The sequence below is a fragment of the Gobius niger genome (genome assembly GCF_951799975.1).
Source record: "Gobius niger genome assembly, chromosome: 20".
Taxonomy (NCBI): Eukaryota; Metazoa; Chordata; class Actinopteri; order Gobiiformes; family Gobiidae; genus Gobius; species Gobius niger.
The window spans coordinates 11,279,646-11,299,792 of record NC_136871.1 but is presented as its reverse complement, the minus strand read 5'-3'; the positions used below and the strand labels follow the sequence as shown (position 1 = coordinate 11,299,792).

At 39.7% G+C, this 20,147-nt stretch overlaps 2 protein-coding genes across 2 annotated transcripts; both read right to left on the bottom strand.

The window, feature by feature from the left end:
- Positions 1-600: 600 nt before the first annotated feature.
- Positions 601-9,562, bottom strand: eogt (EGF domain-specific O-linked N-acetylglucosamine (GlcNAc) transferase). The gene is made up of 15 exons (XM_079578801.1): positions 9,272-9,562; positions 9,023-9,123; positions 8,412-8,520; positions 7,134-7,228; positions 6,937-7,041; positions 6,478-6,584; positions 6,303-6,406; positions 5,719-5,811; positions 5,447-5,518; positions 4,529-4,615; positions 4,184-4,252; positions 3,859-3,920; positions 2,368-2,487; positions 1,793-1,895; positions 601-1,199 (listed from the first exon to the last, which is right to left on the bottom strand). The coding sequence occupies exons 1-15, from the start codon at positions 9,470-9,472 to the stop codon at positions 1,053-1,055; spliced, it is 1,575 nt and encodes a 524-aa protein (XP_079434927.1). The 5' UTR covers positions 9,473-9,562; the 3' UTR covers positions 601-1,052.
- Positions 9,563-10,990: 1,428 nt separating this feature from the next.
- tmf1 (TATA element modulatory factor 1) lies at positions 10,991-18,882 on the bottom strand. Its single transcript, XM_079578836.1, has 17 exons — positions 18,290-18,882; positions 16,851-18,205; positions 16,116-16,219; positions 15,863-15,989; positions 15,638-15,743; positions 15,384-15,526; positions 15,135-15,301; positions 14,892-15,048; positions 14,669-14,761; positions 14,235-14,391; positions 13,757-13,949; positions 12,840-12,909; positions 12,545-12,637; positions 12,271-12,372; positions 11,946-12,104; positions 11,695-11,820; positions 10,991-11,597 (listed from the first exon to the last, which is right to left on the bottom strand). Exons 1-17 carry the CDS (start codon positions 18,423-18,425, stop codon positions 11,457-11,459), a joined length of 3,429 nt encoding a protein of 1,142 aa, XP_079434962.1. The 5' UTR covers positions 18,426-18,882; the 3' UTR covers positions 10,991-11,456.
- Positions 18,883-20,147: the final 1,265 nt, after the last annotated feature.

Here is a 20,147-nt window from a genome sequence, read left to right as displayed (position 1 = left end):
AAACATATGCTAAAAAAGTTTCAAAACAGTCAACATTTCAGGCCAAACGTTGTGTAATGTAAAAACATAATGTTAGAAATAAAAAACAATATAAACACTTCTGGGTTCAATCACAATTTGAGTTTTAAATATTCAATACAAATAGCAATACATAAATACTGATATGGTAGGGCACTCAGCAGGAAAGTAGTTTTACTTCGTATTAATATTTCTGACTTGTTTGGTGTCTTCAGTACTGTTTGAGGTTTTTTTTTTTATCATGAAGAATCATAGAGAATAGAGTTTTTGAGCCAAAGAGTGCTTAAAGGGACTATACAGAGTTAAAAAAAAGTTTAAAACTAAGAATTTTCATCCCCCTACATGTTCCAGCCATGTCCTAATGTGTAGAATGAGCCCAGACCTATTCACCACAACTGTCTCTAGAATCCTGCACTGTCACTCAAAATGTTGTTACTTCGGTTTCGAAGTGCCGTCATGCACAAGCTTAATATAGAAGCTGCAGTTACGTGTAAAACCTGAGGTGGCAGTAGTGAGTATAAAATGACCAACTTGCATCTGGTCTCTTTAAGATAAACTGGACTTCATTGAAATATCTGTAAATGTGTCCTAAGAGCCCAGTGTTAGAGGACTGCCATTCATTTTAGCTGACATATTAAACAAACTGATAACCTGGGTGGCTTCAGTCATTATTGCTGTGTAACTTGTATGTAAAATTTCGATTAGCTTGATCTTCTGAGGCTTGTAGTGAGCACGAACACTGATAAAATATGACAAGGTGTCACGTGTGAAGCAATCAAGCGTCTGCTGCTTATTGGCTAATACTGCTCTTCTGGGATGGAGTGCTGTATCAAAGATAATTAAGGGACTGCAAATGACTCATTAGATTCAAGATGCTGTGGCTGGTGGCTCTTCCTAAGTTAAGACATAAACTGGTCCCTTGTTTTCCTTCACTCATTAAAGTTCACAAAATACAAAATCAGTATCGCAGTCAGATAGCTTTACGTAACTGAGGCAACCACCTCCATGAGAGCCTATAAGCAGCAGGTTCTTCCTCACAGTTCATCGTGTAACGTTTGACGCTTCCATTTGGGGTGTTTTGTGACATAATCCACTGCCTCCAACACGATCCGCATGAACTCCTCCACGTCAAATGTGTAGTTTGTAAACTTCGGATGATCTCCCAGGGTCGGGTGGTGTCCCTAAAATGTGACGCAAGAAACAAAAGGATAACTTTTTTATAACATCGACATTGTAGATGGACAGCAGCCAGTGTTAGCTTTGTATAGGACAAAAAATGTGAATTGGTCAAACAACAAGAAATACAGAGGTCTACAATTTATCGTGAGCTAAATTGGGTGGAGGGGTTGTACATAACATTAATTGGAAATGACAATAAATGTGTTAATGTGTAAATGTTGTCATTTATGTTACAATACAAGTAATAATCAGAATTTCTATTAAAAGCTCAGTAGTTCTCAAAGTGGGGTCCGATGCCTCCTAGGTGGGCAAAGAGGCACAACAGGGGGACCCCCAAAGTGTGTCTATAAATAACTAAGAGTACAATGAAAATAATAATAATTATGTTTTTGTATCCATTCTCTGCTCAGTTTGTTTTCTCAATGGTGTACTGACAATACAGTTTTCAACAGAAAGGGAAAAAAAACAAAAACAAAACTGCTCATTAATTGGAAGTAGACATGCAGCAGGTGCGCCAGCATAGGAGCCAGGTGGGAAAAAAACAAAAACGTGAATGTGCCAGATCGCTAATAGTCGGTACGGGACTCCTGCTTACCTTATCCTGGGGGACCACTTTGTCCATTTTCTGCCAAGTCACGTATCGAATGCCCCGCAGACGAGCCAAATCCCGATAGCAGCTCTCATCCTCACAATTATATCTGAGAGGGACAGATGCACGCACATTATCTCCTGAGCTCTTTGGTCAGATACACAAACCGTTCCTTACAAAGTAGCAAGGTGTGAGACTAATGTCGGCTTAGTAAGGCCATTTTACAACAGTATAGCTTGACTTAATGGTTTTATATATGCTTCCAAAGATCTCAGCAATAGTGAGTCTCACTGCTATATTCAGGAGGTGCTCCAGGGTTCAACGTTAAGATTCTCATTATGATAATTTCAGCGCTCAAATTTCCTCCATAACAATGCCCGCCTTGCAATAAGCATTCAACTATTATTTTTATCTTTATCGTGTCACTCTCCACTGTGAGGTAGAGGAAATTGGAAATAAAAGAGGAAATTGTGACAGTGATGTATCATAATTAAAAACAAAATGCATAATCCAAGACCTTTGACATGTCTTTCTCAATTTCAGCCTGTTTGCATAAACGTTCAAGTGAAGTGGCCACTCACAGCTCAAATATGACAGCCCAGTCCGGCAGGAACAACAGGTGTGTGAGGCCCGCCCCATGCATCCCTATGAATACGTCAGAGTTCTGGGTGATCCGCAGTTGCTCCAGGAAGGGAACATCTCTACAAGGCAGAAATATGTATGAGTCATTGATTGCTTATAAAACAACAGGGATGAAAAGTCTCAAAGAAATCATCATGACCAAGTTTGACCAACAGGGTTTGAAGAGGACAGTGTTTGAAGTGTGTCGCCAAAACAAAGAAGGGCTTTTAAAAATCAAAGGCTCATTTGGTCTTGCGTTAAACTCGCAAAACATCTGGTTTGATAGAAAACGTTTGCCATGTTTGTATCCATTTTGCGTTTATTCACCAAGTGTATGCAATATTATATATTATATTGTTTTAAGAGTCTGTGCCATGTGTCTGTCGAGATTCAGGGAGGAGACTGCGAAATCCACGGGCCAGTTCCATTCGACTGAAGAACACTTTCATACACCAGGCTATTAGGAAGCTGAACTCCCTCCCTTCCCAGCCTTCCATGTGCTTCTACCCCTTCCTCCCCAACCCCCGGTCCACAACAAGGAAGAGAGAATGAACTATTTCAATTCATTGCGAAATGCATTGACAAAGAATTTAACTGACAAAGAATTGAATTAAATTAAATTGAATTGACTAAGAATTGAATTGAATTGAATTAGCAAAGCATTTAATGAAATTTACAAAGAATTGAATTGGCAAAGAATTGAAATTAATTGACAAAGAAATTAATTGAAGAACTGACAAAGAATTGAATTGAACTGAACTCGAATCCCAGTTTTGGTCATAATCTAAGTGGTGAATTTAACCAATGGCAGTGTGATAAAACATTATATTTAAAAAAAAAAATGCAGTTTGTTCCACCAATTACTAGAACACTTATTAAGCAGAATTTAGAGTGTAGGAAAGTGTTATGTTTTGACATGACGATATGGAGCCTCACATTTCTTGTTTGAGTGGAGGGGGGTGACATTACAAGGTTTATGGTTCACAACAGAACAAATGGGTAACAAGTAGTTCACTAATTGTTTATTCAATGAAAAATGTAAAAATACAGGGACAGTTTTTAATTCACAAGCTTAAGTTCCCATTGAAAGTTTTCGGAAAATGTCTAGAAATGTATCCGCAATTTTCCACGCCTTTGAAACCCTAATTGTAATATGGAAATCACACACACATAGGAAAGCAACCTACATTTATGACATGTCAAAGCCAAAAACGCTATTCTTGCCTTTTTTTAACATGCTTACAAACATTAGGGCTGATTTCAACTGCCTCATTCATTATGTATGGATCTACCCTTCCCTTCATAGTGCCTGCAGTCTGTATTGTACTTGATTGATCTGTGTCATAAAAAGATATGTGCAATTCAAAAGGAATAAAGTGGCCCATGTGTTTTTGTGATGACCTATTTGTTATGTGGAAGTGCTGTGTGGTAACGCCGCAGCTATAACTCACTTGTATTTGTAGTCTACCACATTGACCTCCAGTAATGGCACAGTCTTCAGGGCATTTACCAGCTGTAAAACAGACGACCAACACATTCCCTGATCAATGAAAGAACAAACAAATAAACCTGTCGGCAGAATAAATCACAAGGCCCCTTTACTTCTGTAGTTTATGGGGAATAAGATTTTAAATAGGCATTTAACACAGGCGGGCAGTAAATCAATGGCTGTCGGAGAGGCTGAGAGGGAGCGCGGAGAAGAGAGGGGAGAGAATGACAAGGAAAATAAAGACATCGGCAACGCACACCGGCAGATGAGGAGGTGTAAAGGCTCACCTCAACTTGGTTTAATATCCGCCGGTGCTCAGTGCTTCGTGCCAGCAGGGTGACCCGAACTCTCCCCTCCTGAAAGCAGCAGCGCACCCAATAATCAATCACCCCAACACGGGCTGTAAAAAATACTGTGCTAAGGAAAAAGAACAACAGCTATGCCAGATTGGTTTCAATTCCGAGTACATGTTATTTATCACTAAAAAGGTCTCATATTGTGAATGTGTCAACAGGTGATAATATCAATCAAAAGACCCAAGCTAGTTTCACATAAAATAACAAACAAAAACATAAATAAATCTCTCTCTCTACATATATATATTTTTTTACTTCCTCTTCAGTTTCTCATACCTTTGGTCCAGTCTGACGGATGTGCAGTCGGTGAAGAACATGTTGAGAGAAGGCTCTGAATAACCCGTCACTGGAGCAGTCCGAGATCTGACACAAGAGAGATCTATATTAGACATTATGACACAAAACTGTTATAGGCTACGTATTCTGCTGCCTGAATGAACGAATGAATCTGGATCAGCAGTGGAGACATGGTCATGCTTTGTCTAATAAGCTTGTCAAAATGATGTACTGTATAAATACAGTACATGTATTGTAATTACAGAATAAAAATTAGACGTTATAATCTCACAATCGGCAGTAACATACATTTTAGTAGTAGTAGAAGTATAAAAAGAAAATGCTATATAGCTGCCACTAGACTTTATTAACCCCAAAGGAGAATTTTCCTACAGTGCCACTCGTCTGCACACACAGTTCATACAATCCTACATGACAGAACATTCTCATTTCATCAAATAGTGTCAAAAGTGTCTCCATAACATTTTTAAAAGTCTCCCTGAAAAACAACCTACTTGAAAATGAAATACGATGTGCCACAAACGTTGGAAGGAAGGAGTTCTTAATGCAGGACATGTTGTGGGTCACAGGTGACAGTACCAAGACTGTTTTCTCATAAATCTCTTGGAGTGACGAAATCTCTGCTGTGCCAACTATTTTCACTGCTACCAGCACAAGTGTCTGTATTTTTGCAATGCCATATGTTAGACAGCTCTCAAAAATGGCACCGTAGAACATCCGCATAATCCTAGTACTGACTCCGAATAGCCACAGGGCCGAAATACCAACTATCTCCACTGTCAAGCATGAGTTTTTCATAGAGACTGCAGTTACATGTAAGACCTGGAGTGGCAGTAGTGAGTAACGAGAAGACAACTTGCATCTAGTTCCTTTAAAAGATTTGTTAATGTAACTTACCAGAGGAGTGTTGTAAAAGAGGCCGTATCTCATTCTTGGAAGAAGGGAAAAGATTGCATCTTTAAAGCACACCTGCACACAGAGAAGAAAATACTGTAAGCAATACTGGATTTATCGTTTCTTTAATATGTATTTAAAACGTATATCAAATTTACACTTTTCTAAACCGTATCCAAGTTTAAATACAACTCACAACAATATATTACACTTTATTTGATCACTAAAGATTCAAGATATGTTTGACCAAAATGTCTGTCAGATACAGTACATACCCTTTTGGAGTCGTAGGTCTTAAGGTGGATGATATCAAAGTCTGTGAAGGCCTGCCATGTTTCACTAAAGAGATCCCCGTAGCTATAAGTACTCTAGGACAAGAGATAAAAAATAAGTTAAACATCATAAACTATTCCAAAAGACATAGAGTAAACTGCATCACGGTCATCACTGGTTATTGTGAATTCCACTGCAGTTTGCAAAGCCCCAAGACGACAAGCCTCAACATCTTCATTCTAAAAATCTGGATTCTCTTTTTGAGAGAATGTCATACTGTATTGCATCTCATTTACTTATTTTCTTTCTTTACAACTTTTGTTTTTTACTGGTCTGAAGGCCTCCTGGTTGTCTCCCTATATCACGGGTATGTCTCACTGGAGGAGGCCCCGGGGAAGAATAGGACACGCTGGAGGGACTACATCTTTGAGCAGGCCTTAGAACGCCATGGATCGGAAAATTACAATCCAACCCCGTATAAAGCGGACGAAGATGGATGGATTGTTCTTTCATTTACATCAGTGTCTGTGCATTTTATCCAGAGGCTTTTCAAGATGACTCGTGTACATTAACACATTTAACATACCGTATCCCACATAATGATGTTGACATCTGTGCTGAAGGAGTTGTTGATGTGCTGGGAGATGTACAGGTTGACAAAGTCACAGAAGTGATGATACATGTTTACACCTACAAAAATAAACCTCCATTATGTGTACACTTGGCTTCTGCTTTCCTTCAGTGAGATTTTCTTTTCTTACCAGCATCCAGTTTCATGAAAATTGTAGGTTTGTCTATTACTATGTCGCAGTGCTCATCATCAGTGGGTCGAAAGTTTAAATCTGTGTATTTCTGTAGCTCAGCATACCTGCAAAAAAATAAAAGCAGCATTTGAACTTACATCATTTTTACTCCGATTTTTGGTATAATATACATAATAATCTTTTACTTTGTGCTTGCAAATCAAATTTCAAACATTTTGACATATTTTTATGTTGCTGCCAAAAAGAATATCATGACTATCTGTACACCGCCCTGGATTGTCTAACAAAATAACAACCTAATCCAATCTGATAAACTGCATTTATTTTCAGTATCTAATGTCTACTGCACTCTTTTCTGTACTACAGCTCCAAATGCTTAAACAAGTTTGAGCATTTGATTTTCTGACAATAGTGTTGAAGTCGTTCTCCTGGAGCAGGACAGAACATGTTTCTTACCACGATTGTAAGGGGCTCTTGTGCTCTCCGGCAGCAGCCAGTGCACGCTTGTTCAGTCGACACCTGCCACCAATCTCACCCCTCTGAATGAAGTCCTCCTTGTATCTGCAGAGTAAACATAGATGGCTTTCGCAAAACAAGAAGACCATGTATTACTTTTGCCTACAGAGACCGGGGTCAGATTCAAATGCACTGACCTCTCATGGCCTCGCCGAGCGTGTCGCAAGTCCAAATAAAGGTTGGTTGCCTTACAGAACCGAGTGTGGCTGCTGCATTTTAATGAAGAATCTCCCTAGAAAAATGACATGCAGTCCCATTCAAAAAGATATAAATTATATTATGTAGTAGAAAAAAGTGAGTGCATCAGTAGGTCCAAAATAGTAGGCGCAGGTGCTTTTCAAAGATCAGGTATCACATTTGATAAACACAGGAAAAAGAGGCTCTGAGGCACTTTAAATTTAAAAGTCCTTTATTAAAAGGACATGCCGACGCGCTTTGACCTAGAGATGGTGTTCCTCAGGGCATATATTATGTGGTACTTGACAAACAAATGTCTGAAACCTTTTTGTTTCAAAGTAAGACATGAAAACTACTGACTTATAATAATAATTTTAAATTAACTTTTCACTTCATTATATCACTTAATATCCCTATGCCTACACATCTGTAAATACAATCCCGCTGTTGTTCAATGTCAAATTGTTGTTGTCTCACCATGTCACTGTACATTTTATTTTTAACTTAATTCGGTGTTATATGTCACACGTTTGCACATAAATAATGTGCAAACGTTCCTAGTTTGTAAAACCTGTTCTCAATCCATGGCAATAAAACCTATTCTGATTCTGATTCTGATAAATAATTTCTATTATTAAATGTATTACTCTAGAACTCAGTGGTTCTCGCGAGACAAATTTGGGGGGTCACCAGATCATGTAGATAAAATATACATACTTTTTTAGCGTATATATTATAATATTTTATTGTCGCTTGTGTGTGCTATTTTACCAGAGTGTCATGATATGTGCGTAATTTGATTAATTTTATTTTAGCCATTTGTTTTTTTCTTTGCTTTTTAAGAATTATGAAGGCTAATGTTCCGATTTCTCACAGTGTGACCCGGGCGGGGGGTCACGAACCTCTTTAACTGTTATAATGGGGGTCGCGGCTCCAAAAGGTTGAGAACCACTGCTCTAGATAACCATTTTCAGACATTTATTAAGAAGATGTTCTCATCTAAAGACACAAATAGAAAGTGATAAATAAAATTCTAACTTAAGTAACAATAAGAAGATAAATGTGCTTGAAGAGTTTAAAGGCATTTGTGTTTTTGTTGCTGAATTCAGCATATTTAAAAACACATCCAAATCCAATAATCGCTTAACGTGGAAAATGCCTCAAACATGCAGCGTGATGATGTGTGTTCCTGTTGACTGCAGACTGTGGGAACAGGGGAAGAGAGTGGCAGCACTCACGGGCATTGTGCCTTTGCACAATACTTTGAGCTCCGAGAGGCGCTCCTGCACATATCCAAAATCAGCCTGCTTCCAGAAAACTTCCTGGGCTGCTTCCAGGGTACGTGCCCTAACAGAGAAGACAAGCATTCATTTTGACTAAATATTTCACAAGTCCTGCTTTGCATAAGTGCCTCTTCTCCACACACTTTGTCGAAACAATCATATAATGACTAAAGTAAGCAATGGCTTGGGAAATGACATACTGTAAGTATTAATGAGTCATTTGAGTACAAAGTGTGGCCCGGGGCCAAATGTGGCCCTCAGTCCAGTTTTTGTTGGCTGAGTTGGTTCACATCTGAAGAGATGGGACTTTGTTTAAATATTTATAATTTTAGACAATTATAACCTCAATAAGTTACAATTTAATGTAATACAGAGCTGAAACTACTGTTCCAAACCCAAAGAAACCTCTACTTAATTGATCCAGTGGAATGTTTCACACTGACCACCGTCTGTGGCCCTCCATGCAGTGTACACGAAAAAATGCAGCCCCCAATGAAAAAAGGTTTGGACAGTCTATGGGATATCTACTCTGTAGGACTTGAAATTATTTTGATGATAAATCTTACCATCCCGTGTCAGCTTTGGTGCAAATAGGATAGCTAAAGCGCATCTTTTGATCACAGTTCTTCTCATAGCCCCAGCATGCTGCTTTGTCCTCAAGTGCTTCCTGGAGTGAAAGTATTTATGCAAAATTAAATTGGTTAAAATGTTTTTTTGTCTGTAAATCTGACTTGCTAGTATTTCAATGTATAGTCAAATAGGGTACAATGAAATGTATATCATTACTATGTAGTATGCAGGCTGAGCATATTTACTTTAAAGGGGCAGCGTGGGTCCTTGCGGCACAGCTTGGCAAGCCTCTTGTTGTTGTTGAGGAAGTAGGGTACGTGCTCTGGAGGCAGGGAAATCCTGCTGTAGTCCAGCTGTGCTGTTGCTATTAGGTTGTTGCCTTTAGTCGCCTCAGATGGAATCACAATGATTGAAGAAACTATTCCCAGAACAAGCAACAGCCGCATAGCCACTGAGCAACATGGGCTTCAGTCACTTCTCGTCATGGACGTGTCGAGATTCACAGAGATTCAGTTGTTTCCTTGTTGTAACTCACTGCTCAAGAGCGAGCACAGGGAAAAATGCATGCAACTCCAGGAAGCAGCACTGGCAGGTTCCGACTGTTGTTTAAACAGGAAAATGTATAATATTATTAGAAACAGGTGTGTGTGAAAAGAAACAAAACAATAAACAGGCAAAAGAGGCAGGCAAAAGGGACAGGCCTAATAATCATAAAACAAATAAATGAGAAAAAGCCTATCATAGATGGGTCGCCTATTCAACACATTATAGTGCAAATTAATTTTTAAAAAAACATACATAAGTCATATGTTACAAATTGGAGGTTCTTCACCTAAAAGGCATCGCTACAAAATAAGGAAAAGAGTGATGTGAGTCACGTTTAAGTGTTTCACTCTCCCTGTTTGCTGAGCGTTGTTTAATCACAGAAGTTACATAGTTGACAGACTCTCAATGTTTAAACAGATTGCAAGTTAAACCATGTGAAAGTTGTTAGTGATGGAAAAGGACACGTTCAGGGACGAGGAGTAGCCTAAACACCACGACGCTCCGACATTGAGGAGAAATCCATAAACAGTTTATAATCACAGATTGCAGTAAAAAGATTGCGCGCCGCTTCTGGACTGAACATTTTCTTGTAGCTTCCAAGCCGCAAATGTTGTGCTGGGATTGAGAGAGACAGACGGAGAGTGATCTTTGTGCGCTTTGATGATGGTGACAAAGTAACAAAGTGATGATGGCTTCAAGCGTTCCAAGCAGAAATCATAAATCAAGAGCGCTCTCAAATGTTCCATCACACATTTCCGCAGTCAAACATTCTGGCTATGTCCACGGATGAACTTTTCTTTTGCACATTTACCTTTGACGCGCTCGGTGCTTCTTCTCTCCTCAGCTCCAGACCGAAGCAGCTCTGAAGCCGGTGATGGTCGCCATGACACCGGAAACATTTACGAGGCGAATATCCACCAGAGGGCGCTGTTCACCACCTATAACTGGGATCTTATAAGTCCACCACAAATATCACAGCAATCACACATATATGGTTTCACTTTTTTTCTTTCTTATTGGCATATTTTTATCTCTTTACCCCCACCTGAACTGAGCACATTTTCCCCAGTTTGGCTTTACCCAAATCTAAAAGCTTCTCATAAAAAGTGTCAAAGTAGCGTCAAAAACAAGAAAACGAGCATGAAAACGGGCAACAAAAAGGGGAGAAAAACGATACAAAAAAGTGGCAAAAATGATCAGTTTCAGCCTTAGCTTTCAAATGACTGCCTATAGACTGTGAGCTCCAGTCCAGAAGCTTTTAGATTAAAGTAAAGCTTATCTGGAAAAAATATGTTTGGTTAAGGCGGGGGTTAAGAGGTTAACATAAACAGGCAGTAAGAAAAAAAAAAAAAAACACCATCCAAATAGATGTTTATTATCATTATTTACATTTTGTACAAAGATCCAAAGTATGGAAATGTGATTGCACTACATTCCTCAATATATTCACGTGTTTAGACCTGACGAATAGACTGTGCAACGTAAATATTTTAAATTCTGATTTAACAAAAATAACATTATAATATTGTGTATAGTGCAAAAACCATCACCATATCCTAGAATTATATGTGATATTATCATTAAAATAATCACTTATAATTTAATTCAATAGACTCCAAATGTTCACCTAGCGTACATAGTGTGTAAATATCCTTCATAGCCATCACAAACCAATTTATATACTATTTAATCTGAGATGTAAATGTAGTATAGTATATAACCTGTCGCAAGTTAAATAAGAGTATATTAAAAGCAAACCAAATAAAATGCTAGACATGATACAGTGCTCAAAGGGATTTTTTTTTTTTTTTGTATAAACTTTTCATGTGCAGTTCAAACAGTTGATTAGCGAGCCTATCCAAAACGAACAAAGACAAACCATATTTATTTCTGGTTTTTAAGAAGTTCATCAATTTGTGTTTTGTACATGTTCTTCACATCCTCCAGGTCCAGCCTTAGCTCTTCTGCCTCCTCCGCTTTCTCTCCATACATCTGTAAAATGGTGTTGTGCCGCTGTTCTAGATCCTGTCATTCATATGGGTAATTCAAAAAATCCAATTAGATACAGACACACATACAGCACAAGTATTAAAAATGAAAACAATACAGTTAGCTAGGTCACCTTTAGTTGATCGCTGAGTGTAGGGATCTCTGCCACTTTTTCCTCCATTTCGTCATTTTGATTTGTGAGACGAACCAGTTCTTCCGCCATCACCGAACGGCTCCGCTCAAGTTGGGCAATCTCAAGCTAAAAACAACAACAAAAAAAGAGACATTGAGCTTTATTATTCTTTAATTTTCATGTCTTAGCTCCAGATAGTTTTGTTTGTAAGAAGAAAAGTGTGTTCGACTCAGTGTTGTTGTTGCCATTACCTGCAGTTGTGCGATCTCCCCCTCTCGGAGTTTGAGCTGAGACTGGAGGTTCTCCATGATGCTGGATCCCCCTGACAGCCGTGCCGTCTCGTACAGATTGGCCCCGCTCATGGACACGGACAGTGATATGTTTCCCAGAGAATGGTCCAACACGTCGTCCTGTGGAAGGGAACCATGAGAAATAAATATTATGTGAGCTGTACATTCAAAAAGAATTTCCCATTCCCACATCCATTCTTCAACATGCCTCCAGGTGTCACTGTTTGACTTGTGGCCATTTTTTTAATGTCTCTATGATCTCATTGAATCATTTATTTGCTCATACCTGGGACAGAACGGAAGTGTGCAGGCCGGCATTGTCCACCCCACTGATGGAGCTAGAGCGGGACAGGGATGGTGTTGAGGAGGCTGGGGGTTCCCTTCGTTCCTGGAAACATAAATGTATTCAAATTCAACAGCATATACGGAAACAATCATCCCTCGCATTATAACAGCATGATTAACTATTGAAAATGATACTAACCAAAGAGAGTATCATTGTGTATTATATTGTTGTCATGCCCAGAATAAGATGTGTCGTTCTCCACTCGCACACAAACCTTTTCTCTAAGTGCTTCCTGTGCCAAGTAGCATTTCTTCTTTTCCTGCTCCACCTTCATTTTCTCCATCTCCAGCTGATTGGTCAACAACAGCTTGGAAAAGAAGCAAACATGAGAGCGCATTTAACATGTGATGGATTTATACATGTTTTACTTTTCTCAATAATTCATTTCTTAGAAACATACTGGTTATTGCTGAGAAGTCTACATTTTCTGAATGTGTACATATATGTTAATTTCTTTAGAAAGATTTCTTTTAAAAGTTTTAAAATTGAGGCTTAAAAACACGATTTACCTTTTCCTTTTTGGTTTCCTCTATTGTCCGCATGTGCTCTCCTCGCAGATTTTCCAGCTCAACAAGATGCCTAAAGTTGCAAAGGGCGACAGAGGAGGATGACATTTTGACTTTGTAAAATGGCATCAATCTATTTTCTATTTTTATACTCTTATGGGTTCAAAAAAGCCAGCCTGAGGGACAAAAGTTTTACGAGCCAGCCAGGAGTCGAACCTAGAATCTTCTGATCCGTAGTCAGACGCGTTATCCATTGCGCCACTGGCCCGCTGACAGCATGGGGGTTTCCCGCGCTCTTTTGTAACTCAAAGCTGAGTGTGAGGCCTGAACGACTCTCCCCTCCCCCAACACACACATTCTGTGTCAGAAAGGCTGGCTCAAAAAAAGTTAAAGGGCCAGTACAGATAGTATTTCAAGAGCAGTTTGTTAATCTACACAAAAATTAAAGAAATACAGTGGGGAATAAAAGTATTTGGTCAGTTTCCCATAGATTTTCTATTGGATTTTGGCCGAATACTTTTTTCCCCCACTGTAGTTAAAAAAGAAGAAAACAATAGTTAAAGGTACATTGTGTACCACTTTGGATTACATTATAGGCAGCAATACAAAGAAAATACTTCTAACTACCAGCCAGATACAGAATGCTATTTTTGCAGTGGGTAATCATATGAGGACATAACCTATTTTAAATTTCATATTCAGCTGCCTAAAGTCAACATCTCCATGGAGACGAGCTGGAGACGTCCCGCTCCCAATAAAGTTAGTCAGGTCTGAGGAGAGGTGCGCCGCTCACGATAAAGACACATAAAATGTTACACACCAAAAAAAGAGGAAAAAAGGACTCAATGATTGTATGATGAAGTATGATCACGAGAACATGTGCATTCCCTGAGTCAATAAAAGCATTCAGCATCTTTTACCTGCTACTCTCATCCTCCAGTTTTTCCTTTTTGTTTTTCTCAGCATCCAGTTGTGCAAGGACTCTGGCTTTTTCCTGACGAAGCAGGGAATTCTGGGACTCCAGAGAAGCAAGCTGGGATTTGATAGACAACAGTTCTTCTGATGCAGCGCGCTCTTTTTCTACAGCAACAGCCAGCTGAGCCTGAGCATCCGCTAAAAGATTAAGCACATATAGTGACTCGCCACCCCAGAGTTTGACGAATACGGTACAGTGGACTAAAGAAAAATGTTCAGCCTTATGCTGTTACAGTTATAGCATAGTATACTATTTTAGGCTAAAAATAAGTCTTGTCTAGTCAACATTTTAAAGAACTTTTAAATAGACATGGCCAAAATAAATGCATCGTTTAACTCAAAATGTATTTTGCAGTACACAAACTACTAACAAGGTCTACAGTAAGAAATTGTTCTTTTGTTTCGTTTTCTTTTAGGACTTACCGAGTCGATCTGATATATTCTTCTCCAGTTTTTCCCAAGATGCAGTTTGCCCACCTAATGAAGCCTGGAGGTTCTCAATCTGCCGCAGTAAAGGCCTGGTCGCCGAGGTCACACTCTGACTGAGCTCCTGGTTCCTGGACTCTGCCTCCTGCAGCCGCTACATAATGTGACATTAAAGTGAGTATGACATTTTCTGTAGAAGACTTCTCAAATGAGGTACGGTGTGTTTATGATTTACTATTCAAATGACTTATATTTCCTTATATAACAGTCTGATCTGATACAGTAATCACATTTAAATATATCAGTTCTTAGTCACCCTAATGATAGCTGTGCTGTTTATAAAAAATACATAGGCTAAAGTAAATTCCAATCAGTTCATGAAACAGTGTCTGTATACAGTAAGTGCAGATTAGTTAAGACTTTCATTATACCTGCTGCAGCTCACTGATCTCATCCCGCAAATAATCCTCCTTCCTTGCTTGCTGCTGCTCAGCTCTTTGCAAGGCCAACCTGAGATCCGCCACCTGTAAAGCAACATTTAAGCAAATAGTTCATACTAGTGTAAATACCCAGAAGTTCGCAGACATTGGCAACAGTTGGCTCTCTAAATTTGCATTTATTCAAACCACTGTTATTAACATTGCGTCACGATACCTGGTTAGCTAGGGCCTCTTGCTGCACTCTGGCCTCTTCCTGGGCCTTTTCGAGAGTCAGACTCAGCTGTTCTTTAGACTTTATTTCCCGACTCAGAGATGCCTCTTCAGCCTCACTCGCTCTACTGGCGTTTGCCTTGTGGAGTTCAGCAAGTTCTCTGAGAACAGCAAACAACAACTGGTTTTAAGAAACATGACCAGTAGGAAGCAAGGTCATTATTGAAAACATGGGCATGGCTGTTACTTGTAAGCGTTGTCTAAAGCAGATTGAAGGCTCCGGTTTTTCTCCTGTAGTTCATCGGACTCGCCCTGGACCCGACTAATCTCCTTCTCCTGCTTTTCAACCACGCCATTCAGCTTCTTTATGTTTTCGCGATGCTGTTTCTCTACCTCTTCCTTTCCATCTAGAACCTTCAAAAGCCCAAATGTAACCACAAGTTCATAATAATATACTGTATGACATACACAGGATACAAAATATTAACTATCAAACCTGCTGCAGAAGCTTGAGCTCCTCCTCCAGCTCTTTAATTTTCCTCTCTTGCTTTATGATTCTGGAGTCGCTCTCTTTTTCTTTAGCCCGGAGTTTTTTGATAATGTTGCTATGCTGCAATTGCTGTTTAGACAACTTTTCACCTTTAAAAGAAATATTATGAATTTTAATTTGATAATTTCCATCAGTAAAGCATTTATCGATCTAATAAACCAATCAAATGCAAGATACTGCAGGTGTTTGAAAACAATCACCTTCCTCTAGCAGACCCCGGATCTGCTCCTCCTTCTCTTTTATGATCTCCATTGTGTTAACAGAATTCAGTCTTGTGGAAAGCTCCTCCCTCAGGCCCTTTATCTCCTGGTACAGTGCAAATATATTCAGTTACAAAACACATGATGCTTATCGAGATAAAGATATATTACAGGACATGCGTAGCAGTTCACAGTAATAAATGAAACGCTAAAAAGGAAGTTTACCTTTTTGGCTATGTCTCTCTCTTTACAAGCCAGTTGGGCCTTCCGCTCTGCATCGGCTATGCGCTGTGTAAACTCCTCCTTCAAAGACTGGACCGTAGAACTCTCTTCCTTTAGGCTTATAACCTCACTGGTAAAAAAAAAAAACACCATAAATTGAACATTGTGTTACAAAACAATTATTACAGCTGGTTATTTCTGTTTCTACTCAGATTGATAAAACACTCATCTAGGAGCGTTGTGTCAGTGTACTCACTCTTTGAGGTTGTCACACTCTTCCTCAAGTCTCGCTTTGTCTTTGCTGACAACGAGCAGCTGAGATTCTCTCTTCTCAAGACGACCAGTCAGCTCATCGATGACCTACAACATAAACAATGCTGTTCACAATCTTACAATTATTCATTCCAGACAAAATGTGCAATATATATATTCTGTTCCTGCTCTCCTCATTTTGGAATTTGGTTTACTTTCAAATGTCCTCTATCTCTCCTCACTTTGCAAACTTACGGACAATCACTTTAATCAATATCATAGTAAGTTTAAATTTCTTCACCTAAGAACACTAAGTAATGTAGTATCTGTTGCTGAAAATGAATCAAATATTAGGTTATTATTGTAGCTGTTTACAGGAGTTTATACAAGGAAACATACAAGGGTGACATTGTGTTAAAAGTTGCATATAGTTAACAGCTAGTTTCTAAATATCACAACTTTGGTGAGTGTGTTATGTAATGAACTGCTGATCTACTTGCTCAAATAAAAGTACATTGAAAGTTTGTGTTTGTGATTAAAACACATTTGTGTACAAAACCTGCTTTACAGGAAACACAAGTTGATCTGTGCATTAACATTGTCCTGGTGGTAATTATTAGTCTCTGTGTTATGTAATGCTCACCAAATCATAATGTACGAAGCTACTGCATTATCTCCACTTATACTATTATAGTAACACAATACCAGGTCCAGTATATATTTAAAAAAATGCCAGTACCTTTTGTAGCTCCAGGATCTCAAACGTAGATGCACTCTTCATCTCAACAGTGATTGGTAGAATTGTCTCTATGGGGGATTCTTGGGAGAAAGATTCAACAATTGTTAAATTTGCCTCAGACTCTTGGTCCAACAGATCTTCAGGCTGCTCAGTGTTCACAGGGGTGGCACTTCGCCCACTCTCCTCCATCTCATCCACACACTGCTCCCTCACTGTCTCAGCAAGGCCCTCTGCTTCATCCTCGTCCTGTATCGTGTTCTCCACCACATCCTCGTCCTGTTTTTCACATACAGACGGTGCCACAACTGTCAGTGGAGCAGCAGTTACAGAAGCCAGTGTCCGACTTCCCGGGATCTCATCATCAGAGTTCACCTCACTGACACTTCGGCTGTCCAGAGACTGCACGCTGAAAGAATCAATTCGCTCAAATGCATCTGAAGAGGAACCACAGCTCTCCGTTAATAATTTGGGGTAATCCTCCATACGGGGGAAATCTCCACACGTAGAGGCAGTGAGGAGCTGAAATGAGCCCTGCATTAAGTGAAGTCCAGCTTTCCCTTCAGCCGTCTCTTGTCTGGAGCTAGCTGAGCTCTCACTCAACACACTGTCATGGTCCAAAACCTCAATGTCACTGGTAGTTGAAGTACCCGAGGAAAAAGCACTAACGGGTGGAGAGGGGGTGTCATTCTGACGGTCCTCTGTCTTTGGGTCCTTTTGTTCAAGCACCACTTCTTTTGAGGGTGGAGGGGGATCAGGAGGTGCAGAGCTGTTGAAATCAGCGGCGACAGCAGTAGGTTCGGTGGATTCAGCAACAGTTTGGGTGACCTGAGTTGGAAGTTCTTCAGCTTTTTCAGTCGCTGCAACATCATTGTCTACTATGACAGCACTTGGTTTGGTCCCGTCACTGTCTGAGTTCAAGGGAAGAGTAGCACAACTAGAAACAGGAGAAACAGGCTGCAGCAGGATAGTGTCTGGGCACGGATCTGGAGATGTAGGCTCAGCTGGTTGGCTTTCAGCATCTTCTAAGCTTTCTTCAAGAGTATCGCCGGTTCCTGGCTTCTGAAGTGTAGTGTCCGTTTCGACGTCAGAGTCTTCCGTGTCCTCCTCTTGTAGCCTTCTTTGGGATTTGCTCGGGGGAACCGACACTACCTGGCTGTTGGTGAGAATTTGCACATCTCCGGGTGACAAGAAGGCACTGAAAAAGTTCTCCGATTCATCCACAACAGTTCTGGTGACAGGTGTTGTAATGGCCTCTGACGAAGGGGGCGTCACTGGAGTCTTTTCCTCTGGGGGAGCTTCCCACTGGGTCAATCCCCATCCTCCGCTTAATGACAGCTTCTCAGGTAGTGTAACGTCTGTCACAAAAAGAAAGCAAATTGTAATAGGCACGTTACTACACCACGTGACATCTATGAGTATCAAAAGACACAATTACCGACCGTTGTATGGCATTACAGTTGTGTCACCCCATTGGTCCTCCTCTTTAATGTCCAAAACTCGATCGATTGACTTTTGGGCTGTTGTTAAAGCTTGCTTGGCGAAGCTTGACAGGTGTGACGTGTTGAACCAACTCATTTCGTAGATTACAAAAGGTGTCCGTCTCCGAAATCAATCTGTCATCCAAGCCTTTGCATTATTGCTATAAAACTCGCCTTTGCTGCCGATGTTACTGTATTTAAAATAACGACATGTTAAAGCGGCAGGGTGTAAATGTTGTTCCAGGAAATGTCAGCGACTAAAAGCCATCTTGCTAGTTAGCCAGGCAGTAGCCAAAGCAAAATATTAGTGCATACGAACGCCAAACCCATGTACACTAGCAGCTCGTAATGGAAAGCTTATGTTTACAAACGTTTAATATCTATTACACAACGTATGTCCGCGACTACAACTACTGATATACAAAATTACCCAATGTGTAATGACAAACGAGCATTCCGATCGTTAATTCGTACTCTTTTAGGCGTTTTTTTTCAGGCCATCGCCGTTTGTTTTGGTCGCTCTCAACTTGTAGCCCTGTTAGCATTAGCTACTTCCGGTCCACGTAGCATAATCACGTCAATGCCTGATCAAACGTGAACCAGCTAACAAACATATACAACAAAAAACACTCTCATAATTTATTCCAAAAATATAAATCAATTTAGAAAAAATAAATAATGCAAATGTCATCACTACAAAAACAAAAAAAAATTGTTATAGAGAGAAAAGCAATTCCAGGACGCCAAAAAGTCCACATCCACATATGATCCGCTAGAGGGCAGCATTTATGTAAAAATGTGTAGGTTTCATGCACATTTTTTGCTTATGTTTGAAACGCAGTCAAAGTAAGAATAGCCTACTTTCAGCGCTGCGCCCCCCATATTATTTTTGTCAATCCGTGTCTCATTCCTCTATTCTAGTAACATGAACATATTATTAATAACACCAGTCTTTTTCCAATCACAACTTTCGTATAGCCTTCTCTACTCATATAAACTTGGATTATATTGGATTCGGCTCTTTACAACATGGATCCCAAGTAGAAGACAGTGTAACCAGCAGTATATTCTTGCTGTTGAGGAGTGCAAATTAACAAAATGCAACACTTTATTGGCCCCAAAGTCTTTGTTTTGCTCATGTTTTCTGGCTGATGGGAGAAAGCATAAAGAAAGACCCCAGGACCTTCTTTCTCAGGTTTGGAGTGCTAAAGGTGAGTTCACCTCATGTACTACATTAAGCAAATTGGGAAAAAGAGGGATTTTGTTTTTGTTTGGTTTTCTGTTTATGAATGTTTTTTTTGTTTGTTAACGATTAGGTTTTTAATTCCTTGTTGAACTGTGTGAAATATAGCTTTATTAATCGAGCCACGATCACGAAACTGTGAGAATGTATATAGAACAACCTCTGTGCCCTCTCAAACAGCCGAGTGCTGTGCAAATGGATTGATGGAGCGTCAAGTTTTGTTCCTAATGAAAGGTTCCAAATGACAGCGTCTGAAAAGTGATAACTCAAAAGTGCTGTGTCCATGTCCTTCATAGTTGGCTGCCTGCAGTCCTCAATCACTGAAGTAAATGTATTCTCTATAGAGCTTGAGTTTGCAGATGTAGATTGTTGTCATCAAATTAATAATGTAAAGCCTGTTCTGTTGAAGAACTTTCATTTGTTGGGATTTTTTCTAAAAAAAAAAAAAAAAAAACGAATCCATTGGGAGAGGCCAAATGCAAACAACATCTTTCATCGTTTTGCGTGACTGAGGGCACGCACAAAGACCAGACAGGTGTGTATCAACTCGTCTAAGCTCAGGCAAGAACATATCTC